The 22,008-nt window shown below is 47.0% G+C and overlaps 1 protein-coding gene across 20 annotated transcripts in view; it reads left to right on the top strand.

The window, feature by feature from the left end:
* LHFPL2 (lipoma HMGIC fusion partner-like 2) overlaps positions 1-20,281 on the top strand; it is a 177,568-nt gene extending 157,287 nt beyond the window's left edge. For 19 of the 20 annotated variants that reach the window (XM_021079510.1, XM_021079511.1, XM_021079527.1 and 16 more), the window contains one exon: positions 15,920-20,281. In XM_021079510.1, coding sequence (XP_020935169.1) covers positions 15,920-16,176 — 257 coding nt within the window. In that variant the 3' untranslated portion in view covers positions 16,177-20,281. 20 annotated transcript variants of the gene reach the window in all.

The following is a 22,008-nucleotide window of genomic DNA, read 5'->3' as shown; positions in this document are numbered from 1 at the left end:
AAAAAAAAAAAAAAAGTTGTAAGTAAAGTTTTGTTTGGGGCAAAATGAGGACTGTGGCCCGGGAGACAGCATCTCAGCTCTGAGGAAGTGCTCTGAGGAGGTAGGTGGGCAAGACAGCCACTAAGTGGTGTTGGTGTTACATACATCCAGCACACATTTTTGCAGGAGGGTTCTGCTACTTGGGGGAAAGTTACTGCTAGCCACAAAGAGCAGATTCTCTGTTAAGGATTTTAGTGCTTTTCTAGATATGAGAAGGTACAAGAGTTTGGGCGCTCAAAATCTTCTGAAAACACCTAATGCTCTGTAAGCCTGTTCTGCCTGTTTTTCCAAGAGCACAGAGGGCCTCATCCGTGATCTCTGCCCTGAACTCCTTTCAGGGTTTGTCGAAGGTCTGCGGCTACAGTGGCTAGTGACTTAATCCTCATAGAGGCAGATGGCAAGTGACAGCTTGCAGTTGGCAGTTGCCTCCAGTCCAAGAAAAATAAGGACAATGCAGTAAGATTTCATAGCGCTAAATGTATTCAATTTCAAGAACTGCCCTGTAATCTCAGATTACATCTTTTATCCTTTTTTGTGTTCAAATACCCTTTCTTTTACGAAATGATAATGAAAGGAGATAATGGTTGTTTTTAGTGCCCTTATATTAGCAAAACAGAAAATACTGACTACCTAGTAATTTTTCTGGCTATTGCGCTAGCGTCTTAAAGTCCAAAAGCCTAGAATCTCTCTTCTAGAATATGAGCAAGGGTGTGACTTGTGGCTTTGTCACAGGTCTCTCTCTTTCTAGTGTGCAGAATGAAACCTGGTACACACTAAATGTCCAGTAAACATTGTTCACTGAGAAAAACAACGTCTGTGCTGTGCTCACTAATCCATGCTGGAAATCGCAAGTTTCTAGGCTTGGAAAGAGTAAAGGATTTAGCAGATGCTGCTAAGTCTCAGTCCTGGCATGTACTCTGCCCTCCTAGACAGTTAGAGCTTAAGTAATTAATGGAGCCATCATCTGAAGAACCAGTTCAGAACTGAGAAAACCGTATTCTGTCTGAGCTCTACAGAATCAATTTGCATTGAAAAATTGAAAAACCTAGAGTTCCCGTTGTGGCTCAGGGGTAACAAACCCAACTAGTATCTGTGAGGACATGGGTTTGAACCCTGACCTCACTAAGTGGGTGAAGGATCCAGCGGTTCAGATCTGGCATTGCTGTGGCTGTGGCGTAGGCCGGCAGCTACAGCTCCAACTGGACCCCTCGCCTGGGAACCTCCATGTGCCACAGACAAGGCCCTAAAAAGAGACATGCATGCGCGCGCGCGCACGCGCGCACACACACACACACACACACACACACACACACATGCACACACACAGAGATTGAAAAATTTTCATGGGTAAAGTGATTTCAAAGGTAGTCATTAACCAAAGAGGGCAATTCTTGGTCAAAACTCCTTGATTCATGGTATAACTAACACTTTGTTATATTCCTCATATATACATACTGTTCAAATACCCTTGACTCTGAATGGCTCACTGGCATTTTGGTACTGAGGACAGTGGCCCGTCCTGGCATCTGGAGAAGTCAGGCAGGCTGGAATACCACTGCTAATTAGCTTTGGGGCTTGGGAGGTAAGGACCAGAGCTCTCCTTGGGTAGAAGGAAGAGCCCTGAGAGCCACTGTACTGGTGTTTGCAGTTGTCAAAAGCAAGATTTCATGAGAGTCTGATGCCTTAGATTGAGAGCAACAGCCCCTGAATATGGACACTGAGATAAGCAGATCTCTTGTTTTGTTTTTGGGGTTTTTTTTTTTTTTTTTTTTGGTCTTTTTTTGGCCATTTCTTGGGCCGCTTCCACAGCATATGGAGATTCCCAGGCTAGGGGTCAAATTGGAGGTGTAGCCCACAGCCTATGCCAGAGCCACAGCAACGCAGGATCCGAGCCGCGTCTGCAACCTACACCACAGCTCACGGCAACGCACTGAGCAAGGGCAGGGACCGAACCCGCAACCTCATGGTTCCTAGTCGGATTCGTTAACCACTGCGCCATGACGGGAACTCCACAGATCTCTTGTTAACACAGGATGCAGGTCATGGTGCAAGGATTCAGGGTTAGGAGAAGGTCAGGGCAAAGATCCTCAGCTCTGTTTTATGAATTAAGAAAGGCTACTTGGGAGCTCTCTTGTGGCACAGTGGGTTAAGGGTCCAGCAATGTCACTGCAGCAGCTGTGGTGGCTATTATGGCAAGGGTTCAGTCACTGGCCTGGGAATCTCCACACGCTGCAGGCACAGCCAAAACAAAACACAAAGAAAGACTACTTGGAGGACGCGAGATGGTTAAACCATGGCCCAGCCTGCTGGAGGAAGGATGTAATTTGGAGGTTGTCTGAGAATGCTCTCGGTGCTTGATTTTGTTTAATCGACTACAGATGTCTCTCCTGGAAAGTTCATAGGATAGGTTTTTTTGTGGGTCGTTTTGTGGACGGTGTTAGTATGGTGGATGTGCAGCTTCAGATGGTTTTCAAGCATACAGAATCTCAGTGCAAAGACTAAAATGGAAGCAGATTAAATAGCTTACATTTTCTCCCTCTGGTCTCATGGCTTTTGTGCTTTATTTGCCATTTTTCTGTTCACACAGATCCTGCAGAAGAGAACATCATAGCGAACTTAGGCTGTTTTGATCTGTTTGTAGGTTTTCTTTCTAGAAGTTTCTTTGGCTAATGTTAGCCATTCAAGGTTGCATCTATATTGCAGTAAGGAGGCCAAGGATGCTCAGATTGTAATGGAAGAGAACGGGGTGGATGGAACTTTTTTTTTTTTTTTTTGGTCTTTTTGCCTTTTCTGGGGCCACTTCCCACGGCACATGGAGGTTCCCAGGCTAGGGGTCTAATCGGAGCTGTAGTCGCTGGCCTACACCACAGCCACAGCAGCACGGGATCTGAGCCGCATCCGTGACCTACACCACAGCTCATGGCAACACCGGATCATTAACCCACTGAGCAAAGCCAGGGATCGAACCCTCAGCCTCACGGTTCCTATTCGGATTTGTTAACCACTGCACCACGACAGGAACTCCCTGGATGGAACTTCTTGCTGTAGGATTAGCAAATCAACTTGCCTGGCAATCAGTGAGCCTTAGTTTTTGCATAGCCTCGCTCTTCCGTGCTGCCCCCCCACCCACTCCCACCACCTCCTGCCATGCCCTTACAGGACTCCTCTTCATCCTTGGTTGCTCTCTTACCTCTCATAGGCATAAGCAAGCCAGCTTTTGAGTACCTATCAATCTCCCCTCTTTAGCTGGACAGCTGCTTTTGTTGAGAAGCTAGTCTTCGGTTTGCAGTGAGGCAGCAGTCTGGGACAGTGGCTCTGGACTGGACTGTGAGCCACATGGCCTGGATTTGAGTCCCAGTTCCACCATTGATTAGCTGCGTGACTTCTCTTAATCCCTCAATTGACTCATGTGTCAAATGATGATATTAATACCAACCTCATAAGATTCTCTCAAGGACTAAAGGACTAAGCGCTTAGCCCATGCCTAGTATATGTAGTGCTCAATAGGCATTAGCTGCTTCCATTGTTATAACAGTTATGATTATGATCGTTACATGGTTCTAATCACCTGTACAAACTTCCAGCTTTTGTCAAAGTATTAGTTGTGAATGTATAAAATTGGAGGAGGATGTTTATAGCTTAAACTTCATAGCATCTTTATTTGAAATCTGCCATTTTTACCACAGGAGGTCTTTCCAAAAGGTTCTTCCAAAGACGAAAAGACTAGAGAAGAAACAGGATTCAGAAGTGACATGTGAAGTTGGTCAACAACACGGTGTGTGTGTAGAGGACTATGTCGTAGGCGGAGTGTGGATTCGAGAGGGAGATAAAAGCCAAGGAGCAGAACACAATCCTTACTGCTCTCAAGTTTATAATCAAAGGAGAATTCATCTGAGCCAAAAATACATTGAAGCATCTAAGTGACCTTGGAACCAGTGCTATTCTATTATGGGACAAATGCTTCTTTTTTTTTTTTATTATTAATCATTGAATTTTATTACATTTATAGTTGTACAATGATCATCACAACCCAGTTTTATAGCATTTCCACCCCAAACCCCAGCACGTCCCCTCACCCCCCAACCTGTCTCATTTGGAAACCATAAGTTTTTCAAAGTCTGTGAGTCAGTATCTACAATGCAAACAAGTTCATTGTGTCCTTTTTTTAGATTCCACATGTCAATGATAGCATTTGATGTTGACGTCTCATTGTCTGACTGACTTTACTTAGCATGGTAATTCCTGGGTCCACCAATGTTGCTGCAAATGCCAATACTTCTTTCCTTTTAATGGCTGAGTAGTATTCCATTGTGTGTGTGCACCACATCTTTACCCACTCCTCTGTTGATGGACATTTAGGTTGTTTCCATGTCTTGGCTACTGCAAATAGTGCTGCAGTGAACATCGGAGTATATGTATCTTTTTGAGTCATGGCTTTCTCTGGAAAAATGCCCAGCAGTGGGATTCCTGGATCAAATGGTGGTTGTATTTTTAGTTTTCTGAGGAATCTCCATACTGTTTTCCACAGTGGTTGCACCAATTTACATTCCCACCAACAGCGTAATAGGGTTCCCTTTTCTCCACACCCTCTCCAGCATTTATTGTTGGTAGACTTTTTGTTGATGGCCATTCTGGCTGGTATAAGGAGGTACCTCACAGTGGTTTTGATTTGCATTTCTCTAATAATGAGTGATGTTGAACATCTGTTCATGTGTTTTTTGGCCATCCGCATGTCTTCTTTAGAGAATTGTCTGTTTAGATCTTCTGCCCATTTTTTGATTGGGTTGTTTGTTTTTTTAGTATGGAGCGGTAGGAGGTGTTTATAAATTTTGGAGATTAATCCCTTGTCAGTTGATTCATTTGCAAAGATTTTCTCCCATTCTGTGGGTTGTCTTTTCATTTTGCTTAGGGTTTCCTTTGCTGTGCAGAAACTTTTAAGTTTAATTAAGTCCCATGTGTTTATTTTTGTTTTTACTGTCATTACTCTAAGAGGTGGATCTGAGAAGACGTTGCTGTGGTTTATGTCAGAGAGTGTTTGGCCTATGTTTTCCTCTAAGAGTTATATAGTATCTGGTCTTAACATCTTGGTCTTTAATCCATTTTGAGTTTATTTTTGTGTATGGTGTTAGGGAGTGTTCTAATTTCATTCTTTGACATGTGGCTGTCCAGTTTTCCCAGCACCACTTAGTGAAGGGGCTGTCTTTTTTCCATTGTATATTTTTGCCTCCTTGGTCATAGATGAGTTGGCTGTAGGTGTGTAGGCTTAATTCTGGACTTGCTATCCTGTTGCACTGATCTATATGTCTGTCTTTGTGCCAGTACCATATGGTTTTGATGACTGTAGCTTTGTTGTATAGTCTGAAGTCCAGGAGCCTGATTCCTCCAGCTCTATTTTTCTTTCTTAGGATATCTTTGGCTATTCCAGGTCTTTTGTGCTTCAAAACAAACTTTTAAATATTTTGTTCGAGTTCTGTGAAAAATGTCCTTGGTAATTTGATAGGAATTGCATTGACTCTGTAGATTGCCCTGGGTAGTATTGCCATTTTGATAATATTGACTCTTTCAATCCAAGAGCATGGTATGTCTTTCCATCTATTTGTGTCATCTTTGATTTCTTTCATCAGTGTCTTATGGTTTTCAGAGTACAGATCTTTTGTCTCTTTAGGTAGGTTTATTCTTAAATATTTTATTCTTTTTGATGCAGTGGTAAATGAGATTGTTTCCCTAATTAGGGACAAATACTTTTATGTCACATGAAGATTTCTATATTTTACCATGGTTGCTTAGCCATTTACTTGTACTTTAAATTTGTTTACCCATGAAATTCTAAGTTGACTCTCTTCTTTCATAAAACAGAATGTAAGAGAACTCATTGAGCTGTGTCTTGGCGAGTGAGAATGTCCCTTCAGAGTGGCCAAGTCCCTGAACATGACGAGTATACAGGTTCATACTCTGATTTTCGGGAGGAAACCAGCTTGAGAATAGCTTAGTTGAGGAACTGGATGGTCTGATATGGTGTCTTAATAATATGCCAGTTTGCTTCAGGGAAAGAGAAAACCTTACCTCCCAACAGTTGATGACTTTCACATAGCTACTGGGACTGCCAAGTCGACTCCCACCTTTCAGCATGGATGAGGACTTGGGAAGAAAGAAAAATTTAGACAGAAAAGAGAGACAGGTCTAGGGTTGTTGTATATCACTCTGGACATGAGTTGTTGTAGCACAGGGTCCCAGACTTAGAGTTAAATAACTGAACGTCTTATTCCTCTGGGAAGCAGAGAATCATTCTCTCTCACCTGCCCCCCCGCCATACACACACCAGGAGTAGATCTGTAACCTGCTCTGAGGGCTGCTGATGGGAGTCAGTGTTTTCCTGCCTTCAGTGCTGGCACTTTCTGTCGGTCAACATTCTCCTGCTGCTTTTAGACACCGCCCTTCCCATGTGTGCAGAATGCCATGGTCCCTCCTTTCTCATCCCCCCCGTGCCCCTCTGCCACTTGTCATTTTCCTGATTTTCTCATGTTTGTCCCTGCACTGCTGCTCCCCTCTCAGCTGGCATCCTGGGCACTTTCCACAGTCACCCACAGCTTGTCCTTACAGATGTCCCTGCCACAGCCAAGCATAGTTGGAAACAATTTCAGAGTTTTGAGGTTAAATGATCCTTAGATTACTAAAAACTTATTACATTTAATTGACTTACTGCTTTTCCCTATGTGATCTCCCAACAAACATCTTTTTTCTATAGCCAGAAAGGAGATTTTCAGTAATTGTCATCAAGAAAAAGGCTAGTAAAAGGTTTGATCCTTTGGTGTTTCAGTAGGAAGCGCTGCTGGTGTGCTGTTAGCCAAAATTGCCAACCCCTGGGATTCACAGTATCGAATAAAGCTTTTCCTCCAACCACTTAAAAATGTCACCATCTCCATCAGAGCACTCTTGTTTTTTCATTCATCCAACAAATATTTACTAAACACCTTTTACATGTCAGACATTGTTCTAGGCAACTGGGATACATAAAGAATAAACTCACAAAGTTTGTCCTCACAGGGTTTACATTCCAGCTGGTATAGACAGACAGTAAACCCAACAATGATATAGGACGCTACAAAGTAATGGGTGCTATGGAAGGAAAAACACAAAAAACGGTGTAGCCACAGCAGGAGAGGTCGGATATGTTGGGGTGATAAGGGGGAACATGACAGTTGTTAAATCAGGCAATCAGGATAGAATTCAGTGAGAAGAGATTTAACCAAAGACTTTAAGGAGATGAAGGAGTTATGGGCAATTAGGAGAAATCACTCCCCCAGCAAAGAGAACAGCTAGAAGGCAGGCCAGTAGATTTGATCAATAGAGGAATGTGGGCTTAAAGAGAGTCCGAGATAATTCTAAGGCCTTTGACCTGAGCACGTCTAAGCAGGGAACTCTCATTTGCTGAGATGAGGCCCATGGGGCAAAGACCTTGAAGTAGGGAGGAGGAATCAGAGCTAGGTTTGGACCTAATTTTCATTATTTTGGACATAATTTTCATGATTTTATTGTGCATCCAAAGGAAGGTCTGGTAGGCAATTTCATATGCACACCCAGAGTGCAAAGTCAGAGATCTGGATTCAGGAGAGGTCAGCCTCGAGGTGGTATTTAAAGCTGGGGGACCAAGTGTGATCAATCAGAGTGTAGAGAAGAGGACGAAGGGCTGGGCCCGGGGCTCTCCAGTGTCCAGAGACGGGAAAGGTACAGAAGCCCAGCAAAGGACACTGAGAAGGGACAGCCAGCGTGCCTTCCCACCAGGAGGCAGAACATGGCAGATGATCTAAAACTCCTGCAAGAACTGCCCTGTCTCCTGAGTTTGCCTTTAATCCAGCATGGTCAGGACTTCATTTGCTGATGGTCGCTATCACCCCAGTAAGCCTGGCATGCGCTCCGAGCTGCATCCTGGGGTGGGGATGGGACACTGGAAGCCAGTCGCTCACTTGTCTGATCTGTCCTGCTTCCTTATTAGAGGGGCCGAGGGTGGGGCAGGGTGGGGGCAGCCTCCTGGCCTTGTGCCCTGGTGAGTGGCCAGGGGGGTCATGGGGGCGGAGACTGGGGCTCAGGCTGAGCTGGGTCCCCATCCCAGTTCTGAGTCACAGGTTAGACTTGATAGCAATAAACACCACCAGGTGAATTTTTTTTTTTTTTTTTTTTCCTCAGAGCTAAGTTGAATAGGAAATGGATGTTTGGTAGTTAGATGGCTTCCTGCTAGGTTCCTAGAGGAGTCAGTGGCTATTTTGAAGCCAGAAATAAGTTGAACTCTTGACCTTTGGTACCCTAGGTTAACTGTGACACACCCATCAGAGGTGTATGGTAAATGGTAATGTAAAATTGTGCTGTGTATCAAGAAGGTTAAAGCTTTTCTGCCCTCAAGCTGCGCAGAAGCTGTGAGGGGATCGCTCTATCCTGAGGGCTGCGCATGAAGCCTGCCGCTTGGTAGGGCTGCGCATGAAGCCTGCTGCTTGGAGTTGAGTAAATATGGAAACTAACCCAATATGATAAAGAGCTGAAGAGGGATGTGCACAGGGCAGTGGGAACACACAGAGAATAACGTTCTGGCAGGAAGTGGTGACAGATGTCACACAGAGGTGACATGTGAACAGGGGTGAGGGCGGGGTATTTCCGGGTGCATGAGTGCCCAGGGGGTCAGCCTGAGTTGACCCCTTGTGCCAGGAGCAGTGATAGCTGTGACCAGCTGCCTTGAGTGTCGCTGGCCTGCAGGTATGTAAAGGCCCTGAAACCCTGCACCTGCCCCTCCTCCACCCTGTGAGGCTGCTCAGGGTGGACCTGCAGTGTGGACGCTCCTCAGGGTAACAACCGGAGCCCACATCCACTGAATGATCTTGAGCCTGCTACCCGCTGTCCACTCTCCAGAGGTATCAGGATGTTTCAAAACTTTAGAATGAGCTTGTTACGACCTAGCGGAGGCTGAGGTTGCGTCCCTCATGGGGGCTTCTCCACAGGCTGTTGGTGACGGTGACAGAGGCCATCTCTTTCTCCCACCCTTAGAAGATTGCCTCTGCAAGGGGAGGTCTAGTCAGTCTCGACCGTTGTTGAGTCTGGAAGCCTGTCTGAAGAGGAAGCAGGAGCACAGTGTCCACAGACTCCCTTGTTCTGTACACCAGGAGCCAGCCATTAGTTCTCACACTCGTTGGGCCAGGAAAAAGGGCCTCCTCCTGGATAAGCAGTGGGTGACCCTCAAAAGGCAAGAGACCTGGAGCCCGTCCCCTTGGCCCAGCAGGTAGCGAGGGAGCGTGATGGTGTGGCAGGCCTGCAGGGAGGGAGGCAGGGGCGCCGCACAGCCGGGGAGCCCTGCCCCCCTCCCCCCAGCATCCCTGATCCTCCCCAGGCCACGCAAGCTTTGTTGTACTCGGCAACTCCCAGTCTTTCCAAAATGATGGGTGTGGCAGGAGTGTGGAGGTTGTTTCCCCCCCGCCCCCAGCTAAGGGTTTTGATTAAAACTTATATTTGATAATGTATTATTTGATTTCAGGGCAGTGGCAAGAAACGTACCTAAGACGTGTAGTTTTGTGACTGCTCTAATCACAGTCGGGGCTGACTGTTGACCAGGAAGACGAGGACTTGACTTCAGGGGTGCTTCATTCATCTTTTTTTTTTTTTTTTTTTTTTTTTTTTTTTTTTAGCACGTTCTTTGTTTTAGGCACTGGAAAATCAGGGATGAGATACAGCTTGTCCCCTCTCCCTTTTGGAGCTCAGGGAGCCTGATTATTTCTGTCAAACCCAAACCACGTGTGTCAGTTGCTTATACAGACTCTGAGAATTCCTATGTCGCAGGACAGACCTGCTGGGCATCCAGGGGTCTGAAAGCTCCTTGCAGGTAGGGCAGGCATTGCTAAAACAGCAGAGGGCTGTGACAGGCATTGCGTGGTGAGCGTTGGTTCCCACTTGGTCCTGAGAGAGCCAGCCCCCTGTGCTGATTAAACTGTCAGGGCTCTGTCTCCAACCTGAGGTAGCATCTGTAGGGTAGTCCAAGTGACTGATCATTGGGTCCCCAGATTAGGCTGAGTCATCCCCCACGTGCCCCCATGATGAGCCTTGCTGGCATCTGGTCCTCTAGGTACACTGGACGAGGAGGCTGTTAGCAAGAGGAAGACAAGACACAAGGGTGGGGGGGTTTCTTGGAAGGTTGTGGAAAATGGTACCTCATCGGGTATCATCAAGTTGAGTCATAGGTTACCGGCTCTCGGAACTGCTTGTGGTTTCTCGTAGTGATGGTTGTTTTCTTGGGCTGCTGGCCAGGATTATCCTCCCTGCTTTTCCCCTCCTCCCCCAAGATGGGCCTATCACTGCTCAGCCAGGGAAACTAAAAGCAAAGGTGCACTGTGCTAGTGCCTGACCTTCTCTATCGCCCTCCAAACTGCACTAAGGCAACGGAAAGGTCCCAGAGACCACTACAGGCTGGCCTCACTTCAGGAACAGGATGGTTGGTTGGTTTATCTTTTTAGGGCATGGAGTTTCCCAGGTTAGGGGTCACATCGGAGCTGCAGCTGCTAGCCTACACCACAGCCACGCCAGATGGGAGCTGCGTCTCTGACCTACACCACAGTTCAGGGAAACAACGGATCCTTAACCCACTGAGTGAGGCCAGGGATCAAACCCGCAACTTCATGCTTCCTAGTCGGATTTGTTTCTGCTGCGCCACGACGGGAACTCCAGGAACTGCTTTTTTAATAGCTGCAGAGGGGAGCAGGCTGTTTTCTGGTGCAGCTCTAATGTGAAACTCCATCCAGAGCACACGCAAGCTGAGAGTCCCCTGTGGACTCCATATTGAGGACCAGAAAACCCATGGCCCGTTTGTGGCAGACCTGGTATGTGTCTGACTATCTTGCCTGTTGTCTGGCTTGCCCCTTTAGGACATCATGGACCTTAATTCTGTCTCCGTAGCTGGTGTCCTCAAATCCATTTGGAATTCAGGGCACATGTTTGCTTCTAGGCCCTGGGACACACAGGCCTGGCACGGGCCATGTGACAGGAGAAGCCAGCCATCCGAGAGTCTGCATCACCTCTCCTACCGACACGTTTCATTCCCAGTGATTGGTGTCTGCTGCCCAAGTGATCTCACTCCTTCCCCCCCCCAGGGCGTTCTGGTTGAGAAGTCCCGAACTGCCAGGCGTTTTCACTGACAGCAGTGATGTTTGCTGGGAGCCTCCCCTGTGGCCAGGCACTCCTCTGAGCCCTGGCTTTCGAGGAGTAAACAAAAAGGCAAAAATCCCTGCCCTCGTGGAGCTCAAAGTCTTGGAAGGAGCTGGATTAATAATCCAAATAACTAAATAAAAAAGGTTGAACATATGAAATGGCCGTTTGGGGAAGTAAAATGTAGGCAGGTATTGACAATTTTCGGACGGCTCAAAGCAGCATTCCTATGAGTAGTCAGCGCAGCAAGGAAAGACGATGGCAGGTAGCAGAGAGGAAGGGGGCTGACATGGTGACTAGTTGGGAGCAGAGACTGTGGAGGTGGCATTTGAAGAAAGCTGAAAGGAGGTGAGGCGCGTGGCAGAAGGCCGGCCGGCGGGTGGCTGACGGGTGTGGATGGCCAGGGTGGCCACTGGAACACGCAGGGCCTCGAGGGCAGGGCGGAAAACCGAGTTTTACCCTGAGAGCTGGGGAACCTTTCTTTACGGGCTTCTTTCAAGAATTTTACTAGGAGGCAAAAAGACTCTGTTGGGGTGACCGTGGTGACTGCGGAACACAAGTTAGGACCCCAGAATCTCTGCTCAGGCTGCTCAGAGGCTGCGAGGGGCCCCGGAGCACTGGAGTGGCAGGACCTGGTCAGGTGTGGCCACCTGAATCACCACACTTGCTGGAATAACTCCAGTAGATGAGCCTTTTGCTGAATACCCAGAAAGATGACAAATGTTGGTTCTGGTTTGGCTCACCTGGAGGCCGGCTGTTTTCTCTCTTGCAGACAGAGGAGGTCCTGAGTTTTCATGGCATTAACCACACTAAGGGCAGCTCTGGTGGTGCTGGGAGGAGAGGTCAACCAGCCAGGGCAGGCAGGCAGGCAGGCAGGCAGGCAGGCAGGCAGGCAGACAGTCAGTCAGTAAGTCAGTAGAGACTTCCTCCCTGACCCACCGATGCTCTGACATTCGGGAAAGGCCGCCCAGTGGGGCACACATGCCATGCACTGGGGCCTCCCCTATGGGCCCATTGATGAGGGAGCTGGGGCTTTTGACAAGCTCTTAAGTATGGCTCCCTTTTATGATAAGTCTCCCTGCCATCCTTATTCACAAACTGATTGGCCTGAAGCATTCTGGAAGCTTGTCTGAGCTCTCAGCAAAGGGTTCAGCAAAGAAGTCCTGGAGTGAACGTTCCCAACTATGCCGTGAGCAGGTTGATATTAAAATAAGGAATCTAGGGACTTCCCATCTTGGTGCAGTGGTTACGAATCCGACTAGAAACCATGAGGTTGCCGGTTCGATCCCTGGCCTTGCTCAGTGGGTTAAGGATCCGGCACTGCCATGGGCTGTGGTGTGGGTCACAGACGCTGCTTGCATCTGGCATTGCTGTGGCTGTGGCATAGGCCAGCAGCTGTAGCTCTGGTTCGACCCCTAGCCTAGGAACTTCCATATGCCGCGGGTGCAGCCCTATAAAGCAGAAATAAAATAAGGATTCTATTAGTGATTTTAAAACTGCTGGCTTCCCTGAAGGATCTGCACCATCCAGCTTAGTGTGTGCATCCTACAAGCCAGAGCCCAGCCCAGGATAACAGAGCTGCGGCGTGACAGCAAACCCTACGCTGTCTCCTGTCACTTGTTCCCATCAGATTAAAATGCGTTAATTTTCCTAATTGGATTTGTTTAGGCCACATAGTACAAACGATGTGTGCAATTAATATTTAATTGGAGCCACAATTCAAATATAAACACACTGGTCTTTTAAAGGCAAGAGCAGCTAATAGACCCTTACCCAGAGAGTGCCCTTGAATTCTTGTGCAGGTCCTGATGGTGCCTCCCAGTTTAGCTTAGGGCCTGAGGGAGGACACTCCCAGGGTCCCATGTGTGGGTGAAGTTTCCTAGGGAAAAAGGTGGGGGATTCATCGGGGTTTATCACAGTCCTTAGGAATTAGCTCAGTGATCTTAGATCTCCCCAGCGGAGTAAGATCTGTTCAGATGGAGACTGTTTCACTCTCTCAGGGATGCTGAGTTGTAGCCTGGCCTCTCCTGCAATTATTACATCTTTCAAAATATTGCACACACACGTACCCTCTACCTGTTTATTCGTAACTGGTAAGCTTTACACTGCTTGTGCTTAAATATGTGAGGGGTCTGCCAAAGGCTTTAACCTCTTGTCTAATGGTAGTTTATGTTCCAGTTTTATTGCTGTTAGGGACGTAGAAGGTACTCTTTATAGACTGTAATACTCACCACCACCACCTTAGGGTTTTAGCCCATTTTATAGGTGAGGAATCATCCTTAGGTTAAAAGACTTTTCTAAGGTCTCCCAGCTCAAAGATGGCAGAGCTTGGAGTCAAACCTCTATCTTATTGGAAACTTAGAGCTCTTAACTACTGACTGACCTCTTGGGAGTCTTTGCCGTGGTCCATTATCTTGCTGGTGTGTATCCCAGCTTCCCACAGGGACTCTAGGGGCTTTTCTGCTATGTGATTTCTAGCCTTTGAATTGACTGCAGACATCCAGAGGGGTCTGCTGGGCCAGGACTGTGCATATTGCCAGAGCACTGGTTACATCCTTACGGCTGCCTGACCCTTGGGGGGCTCTGCTCCACGCTCCCATGACTCGGAGAGCATCTCTCCAGGACGTGTCCTTTCACTTCCGCCTCCCAACACAGGATGGCATTTCCCTAGCAGCGCATCACTGTCTCCCAGCTCCAGCACACCCACCTCTGGAAAAATAAGGGCTGCAGGGTTAGAAAGTCATCTTTTGTGAATCACTGCCCTCAGACCACGAGCGTGACTATATGAATGGATTCTCTCTATTCTAGCCCTGCCCCAAGCCTTCCGAGAACAGGGGGTTAATTTGGGATGTAGGGATAGTCAGATCCCAAAGGCGCCCCCCCCCCCCAGTAGTGAACTGCTATGGTCACGGTGAGAAGATGCTATCCTGGGGTGAAGACAGCCTGATAGCAGCTGTGATCTGTGGTTTGAAACAGTGTCCCCCATCTTCCTTCGAGACTCATACGACCACAAATTCAGTAATGTTCTTGTCAGCAAGTTGCTATAAATGACTAGGCAGCTTTGGTGTGGTAAACCCAGGGAATTTCAGTCGAGGTAGGAAAAGAGAATTTGGAGTCAAACTTATATTAAGAGGATGGAACTGCTATTCCAACGTATCTTAAAAACAGAGTTTTTTTTAATGAACTGGCAATCTTGATTATGTTGGTATCATTTTAAAAAACACCGCTTATTTTTTTCTTGCTACATAGAATAAAGCCATCCTTTCTCCCAAAAGTTTTGTTGGGTAAGATTTGGGGTCCTTCAGTTGCCTCTGGCATCTTGAGATCTGGACATCCTTACAAGCAGCTACTGCTGTGTGATGGGGAGGCAGGCAAGGCACTCACTTTCTTTTTCTTTCTTTCTTTTGGCCATCCCTAGGCACGTGGAGTTCCGGGGCCAGGGATCAGATCCAAGCCGCAGTTGTGACCTTTGCTGCCGCTGTAGCAATGCCAGATCCTTTAACACTCTGGGTTGGGCTGCTAATTGAACCTAGGTGTCAGCCCTCCAGAGATTAAATCAAGCGGGAACTCCAAGCTCCTGTAAGCACGGAGCAGACACCTGAAGGCGACTGCTGCCTCCCATGTTATGCTTCACTTTCCTTGCCTTAGTCCTGGCCCTGGAGTAGTTCCTGACTACCCCCTCCCCCCCCCCAGCCCAGGCTGGCAGGGAAAAAAGCCTCTCCGTGACAGAGTGAGCAGTAAAGCTATACAGAGGAGAAAAACAGACCTTTGGTATGACAGGATGGTGCACTCAGCAAAATGGAAACAGGGCTTATTTGTGTCTATTCATAGCTGAGTTTGCTTAAAAGCAATCAGACAAGGAGTTCCCTGGTGGCTCAGCAGGTTAAGAATCCAGTGTTGTCACTGCTGTGGTATAGGTTTGATCCCTGGCCCAGGAAGTTTTGCATGCCATGGGTGTGGCCAAAAAAAAAAAAAAAAAAAGTAATCAGATAAAAAGTGCTTACGAAGTTTGCATATACTTTCTAAATGTATACGTAACCGTAGAAATCTCTGTCCCACGTATGCAGGCGGTTGCTGGTGAGTGCCAGTGCTCCTCGTGGACTTAGATTTAAAGCCTGACACTCAGGTTAAGATCTGGGCTCTCTTGCATTTAACCGTGGTTTTATGTGAATTCCCTTAGACCAGGGGTTGACAAACTTTTTCAGCCAAAGGCCAGATAGTAAATATTGGAGATTTTTCAGGCCATAGGGTCCCCAGCAACTCTGCCCTGTTCCATTTCAGCACAGAAGCAGCCGCAGGCAGTCCATAAACGAATGGGCATAGCCGTGTGCCAACAAAACTTCATTTACAAAAACAAGCCTCTGCTTGACCTCTGGGCCTCAGGTTGCCAACCTCTGCCTTAGACCAAAAGGGAAATGCTCGCTGCACTAAGAACTCTGTGACAAGAAATAGTACCAAGGTTACCTGCTTTTCCAGAAGAGAAATTATTAGTAGGTTCACAGTCCAACCTGTTTCGCATCCAGTGCTCTTCTTGAGCAGGTCAGACTAGTTGCATCCAGCAGTCCCCGACACTTGCTACTGCAGAGCGGATGCCATAGCCCAGAGCAGGCAAATCAAGTCACAGTGACTCAGATCGGTACAGCCCCTCACTGGGCATTGCAGAGCCAAGGGGTTTTCACCTGTTCCTTCTTCTGCCCCGCAGGCCTGTTCCTCATCCTCGGCCTGATCCTCTACCCCGCTGGCTGGGGCTGCCAGAAGGCCATAGGCTACTGCGGACACTATGCATCGGCCTACAAACCTGGAGACTGCTCCCTGGGCTGGGCCTTCTACACCGCCATCGGGGGCACCGTGCTCACCTTCGTCTGTGCCGTCTTCTCCGCACAGGCAGAAATTGCCACCTCCAGCGACAAAGTACAAGAAGAAATCGAAGAGGGGAAAAACCTCATCTGCCTCCTTTAGTGTGGGCGAGACACTAATGCTGTTTGCTTGCTCGTGTGACCTTGTGAAACAGTTCACGTCTGGTTTCCTCGTTTGAGTCAAGTGAAGAAGAACTAGCCTTTACCTACCAAAGCCACATTCCACAGCCCTGCGCCTTAACAGGACCCACGACAGGCAGCATCCAGCTGAGCAGAGGACGGCACGCGAGGGCCACAGTGCAAATTCCAAGAGAGGGCGGATGAAAAGGACATAAACCCTGACCCATCGTCAAGTCCTGCCGGACTCCGTCTTGCCCGCGGCTCAGTGAAGGATGATGATCTAAACCATTGCAGCCGCAGTTTCTCTGGGAACAGAAGAGACTATGAGCCAGATTCGCAGGCTGTTTAGAGCGGTGTTTCCGCACAGGTTGGGAGCATCTGTGCCTCAGTGTGAGGTTTGGGGGCTGGTGTTTCTGTTTCCTCCTGGTCCTTTCCAACCGTCTCAGGCGGAGGCTGCAAGGAAGAGCACACCCTGACGGGGGCGAGGCTGTGGGCACAGCACGACACTGTCTCTTGCTGAGCTGGCCAAACAGGTCTGCAGCGACAGTGTGGAGTTCTGTGGTGGGACCTACCCTGGGCGGAATTCCAGAGTTAGGTGGCTCCACTGAGCTGTCCCTCCAAGATTTTAGGAAGTTGAGCAAAGAAAGAATAAGGACCTGTCTGATCATGAGAATCAAAGCCCCACATCCTGCCAGTGAAGGCAAGTTGGTTCCCCTTCCTGGCGGCCAGGCCCGGGCTCCTCTTCCCCCTGAGATCACATGGTTTTCTTCTACGGTTAGGACTGTGCTTTGGCTGCCAAAGGAAACCTCACTCTGCTTCCTCGTTGCAGGGACAGAGGTCCCCAGGCCAGCTGTGGCTCCTTCCCAGGTTGACTGGGCACGCCGGCCAGAGTGGCAGCCTCTGCCCGGAGACCTTTTCCCACTGTGGTGACTGTGCTGGGGTCAGCGCTCTTCTACCCCCAGCGGCGGCAGAACAAGTGACATTCTGTGCAGAAAAAGGGAGCTGGTCATGAGGTTAGGTTTTTCTAGTTACGAGTGTTGATCCTGCCAGCAAACTGTGTAATGATACCATTGAATTGCTCTAACGGGTGAGTTACATCAAAGGCTGCATTCTCAGGAAAGCACAGAGTAGAAAGCTCACGCACAAATGAGAGCTAGACCAGCTCAGAGCACCCGCCTGCACCTGTTTACAAAACAGAGCGGAACGCCACTATTAAAATGGATTCAGGGGCCTTTAGTCTAATTTCTATGCATTACCCATATAATTGATTCAGGAAAATGGTATTAGCCGTCACTTCAGATTTACGTTGGACTGATCCAAGTGACCAAAAACAACCTAGTTTGGCCTTAGCTGAGCTTCATTCAGCATTGCAGGATAGAGAAATCGCCCACTGCAACCGCAGCAGGTGGGGTGGACCTGCCAGATTTCTGGAAGGATTAGAAGTATAGGTCTCTTTGGGCTTACGAATCTGCTTACTTGAGGGCTTGCTTTGTTTTGAAAATTCAACAGATAATTACAAACCTTGTTTGGGCAAAGTACTAGGTGCTAAGTGCCACCAGGCATAGTACCCTGATTCAGACTTTACAGCCCTGCCCTGAGTGAATCATCTTACAGCTCAGTGCGTTTAAAACCAGACCTTGCTACAGAACAGCTAATTGCTTTATATGTTCATGGAACGGAGCTACTCGAGTTTTACTCCATTCTGGCCTCGGGCCCGTGCCAGAAACCATTTTATCTCGCAGATTAAGGGGTGGGGGCGTGGAATAAGGTCTTCATGAGTTCACCATCCTTAGACCAAAGTTCAGAATAAGCCAGTCTATGACTTTTTTTGAAAAGGGGTAACTTTGTAGCCCCTATGGCAGCCTGCACTAAGGGCTCAGGAAACCCTGTACAGAAATGAATCACAGCAGCCACTGGACAGGGCTCCTGTCTGTCTGTGTATTGATACATGCTAACCAAGGCCTGATGCCATGGAGTAGACTTTTTAACCCTTGGCAATAATTTTCATTTAAAAAAAAAAAAGAAAAGCAATTCCTGGTGTTCTCATCGTGGCTCAACAGTTAATGAACCCGACTAGCATCCATGAGGACGAGGGTTCGATCCCTGGCCTCGCTCAGTGGGTTGAGGATCCAGCATTGCCGTGAGCTGTGGTGTGGGTCGCAGATGCGGCTGGGATCCCGCGTGGCTGTGGCTCTGGCCTAGGCTGGAGGGGATAGCTCCAATTCGACCCCAGCCTGGGAACCTCCATCTGTCCTAGGATGTGGGTGGGGCCCTCAAAAGGAAAAAAAAAAAAAAAACAAAGCAAATTGCCTTCATCAGGCAATCTTGATAAAAAACCCCAATATTGTCTTAAATTTATCATGAGATGATTCACTCTACTTTTCCGTCTAAATAAGATCAAGAATCCATTTTCTAACATTCCCTGGACACTTGCACTCTCCTCACAGGCAAGTCAGAGGCCTAGAGGATCCTCTCGACATGTCCGTTGTCTTTATCCTTATGTCATTCTGATAACGAAAGTCCTAAGTGAAAACGTGACCTCTCTTGGCCTGAAGAAAGTCACTCGACAGCATTTAACTTCATTAGTCTGAATGCTACAGACCCGGGGTGGGGGTGGGGGGGAACACATGCACACAAAACCCCAAACCTCTAAAAACTTCTTAAACACTGATTTATTGGGCAGAGCAGAAATGGAATTTCTCTAGCGGAGAAAGAGTAAAAGGTAATGTCGGGCCTTTTAAACCTTTAGTCCATCGAGCCCGGCTCGGCTGGGATAAGTGGAATGTCAGAAATATGCTGGTCTGGACAAAAACTTCAGGGCTGTTTAAAAACCACTGACGAGGAGGAATGTGTTAGAAAGAAATAGATTAAAAGCCATTAGGCTGCTTGTCAACCCACACCTATTTTTCTAATAAATTTCTATCAATCATGTCATCGCCTCAGTCTAAAAATCTACTATACCTGGACCATTACTACTACATGAAAAAGTCTTATTTATTTTTACCTGCATTTGCGCTAAAAGTTTGGCCAGGGGCTGGGCTTCTCCAAGACCTCCATCCAAGAAGGCAGAGATGTTTGGATTCTGTGGATTCTTTAAACCTGTGTGCTGATTCAACAACGTTACATTACTTGTGTAAGGGTTTGTGTGTAGTTATCAAACATCTGTGGTGTACGGATCTTTGTGAAACATGTATTCTGTAAAGTGCCATAGTCTTTTTTTATGTGTAGCATATTTAAAAAATATCTATGTATATTATACATACACAAGTCTGTGTGAAAGATGTGCAATAACAAAGGTGTATGTATGTTTTTTTGGAAACTGGACAGGAGTCGGAACAGAGATTGGTTCTGTTTTGGCAAAGGAGAGTTTCAACCTTTTGCCTTCATGGCCTAGTCATTAACCCATAACAATTTTAATGCTACACAAACCTATGTGAAGACAAGACTGGTGTGGACTCCTTTTTTCCTGGGTCTAAATTAAAATAATCACTAGATTTATGTGAACGTGAAGCCAGCACGCCAGGCCCAGTTAATGCTAGTCTTTCATGTGAAATGTGAAGCTGCCACGTTGCCTCTTGCTGGTACATAATCACTAAGGAGCTATTTGCTAACATGCTTTGATAGACCACATTGATGCTAGACCACTATCTAAGGGCTAATCTCCCCCCTCCTTAGCCATAAGAGTCTGGCCTAGGACAGACCTCTCTGTGCAATAACATGTGGCCACTGGAAATCCCTGGCCTGCATTTGTATGGGGGCAGCAGTGACTCCCGAGGGCCAAAAGAGTTAAAGGCACAACTGGGATTTCTTCTGAGACTGTGGTGAGACTCCTTCCAAGGCTGGGGGGTCACGAGGTGCTCTGCTGGAACTCAGCACCAGTTGATAGTCAACAGCCACTTGAGCCAAATAGAAAATGGTATGACCGCTGATGGACTCCATTTGAGCCTTCAAATTTGTGGTTATCCTATTATATTGTAAATGAATACATTGTTTGTCTAGCATTGATTAGGTTCCTGTGCATATGTATTTTCACCACATGCTCCCCTTCCCCTTCCCAGATACAAATTAAACCTGATTTTGCAAACACGTCCTGATTCTTGCAAGTCTCGGTATTTTGGTTTCCATGTGATGTGTACAATTTGATCAAGAAAACATCCATCAAATTTTAAACACTAACTTATTTGTAATACTGATGAACTATACCTTTCACTACTAACATATGTATACATCTACCTTAGGTTCACTTTAACTTTGAGAGATGTATGAATTTCTTTCTTGGAGAAGCATTAATGTAATTTTAAATTGGGGGGGGGACCCTCTCAAATTCTATACAAGAAAGATGGAGATGCTTCCCAGTGGTCAAAAGGCTTATGTACATCATGTAAAGAAGCGCGTACCACACACAGCAAGGGACGAGTCAACTGAAGGACACAGCCTCCTCTTCCAACACAAACACCAAAATCAAAAGCCAGTCATGGAGCAGTGCCACATCTACATTTCCTGAAGGTAATCCTGCCTGTAAAAAGCCCCATCTAGAAGCAGAATTCTAATTCATAAACTCAAAGAAGGCACAAGCAGCCCTTCTTATAAACTCGTATTCATCTCTCCATATCGCATGTTCGCTTAGAATAAAAATAGCTATTTCTTTTCCCAATCCAGGGCCTGTGATAGCTGAAACTACATGCTTTCACCTCTAAACATACCTGACACGTGCCAGATTTCTAATAGGAATCAAAATTAAAAGCTGAAAAAATTAGCTCAATCAAAAAAGGCAAAACATCGTCAAATTAAGATCTAAGTAACACAGCTTTTTCAGCTATTACTACATCGTTCTCAAAAGTTAATCCCCAAGAGAAAGGACCCTGGCTTTAAATTTCAGCAGAGGCTGGGGGACCCTCACGTGTGCTTCCCATCTCATCCTTAGTTTTTAACTTAGCAGTTTTGCTACTGGATCAACTTTCCATGATTGAGCTGGCTGGAAGATACTGCATTCAACACACTCCTAGCTCTCCTTAAGTGTTTGCTTAACATAAAATCACTTAATAACAGTCTTGACTGTCCTGGACAGTTCCTTTAAGTGGGTTAGTTTAGTAGTTTCTAGTAATATAGTACCTTTTAAAACTCCCAGACACTAGGAGTACCCACCGTGGCACAGCAGAAATGAATCCGACTAGGAACCATGAGGTTTTGGGTTCGATCCCTGGCCTCACTCAGTGGGTTAAGCGTTGCCATGAGCTGTGATGTAGACACAGACGCGGCTCGGATCTGGCGTTGCTGTGGCTGTGGTGTAGGCCGGCACCTGCTATTCGCCCCTAGCCTAGGAACTTCCGTATGCTGCGGGCACGGCCCTCAAAAAAAAAGGAAAAAAGACAACAACAACAAAAACTCCCGAACACTAAAGGGTAAGAGCATCAAAGCAAACCTTTAGCCTACTCTCCAAAAAGCAGCCAGAACCAGTAACTGTCTTTATTTCAGGGTCCTATCAGCTGCTTGGTCATGGGGCTGGGGCCGCCCCCTGCTGCTCCCGCTATCTGCTTCCCTGCAGCGTCCTTCTCACCCTCGAGAGAGCTGCTAGATAAGTCTTGAACTGGTCATTTTGCTTAGATGCACAGGATGTACATAAAAGCAGAAATAAATAAGAGGAAGTAGTAAAACCACGCAGAAAAGAAAAATCCATCAAAAAACTTGTAGCTATTAGCAGATCCTTGGCGTTTTATAGCCACATATCCTGAAAAATCTATTATCTACAGGCAGGTAGTCCACCACGTACCTGTGCTTGGGAGAAACCACTAAGATGTATTCTCAAGAGAAAGCA

This window comes from Sus scrofa, chromosome 2, assembly GCF_000003025.6.
Source record: "Sus scrofa isolate TJ Tabasco breed Duroc chromosome 2, Sscrofa11.1, whole genome shotgun sequence".
Lineage (NCBI taxonomy): Eukaryota > Metazoa > Chordata > Mammalia > Artiodactyla > Suidae > Sus > Sus scrofa.
This window is presented reverse-complemented; position numbering and strand designations above follow the sequence as displayed.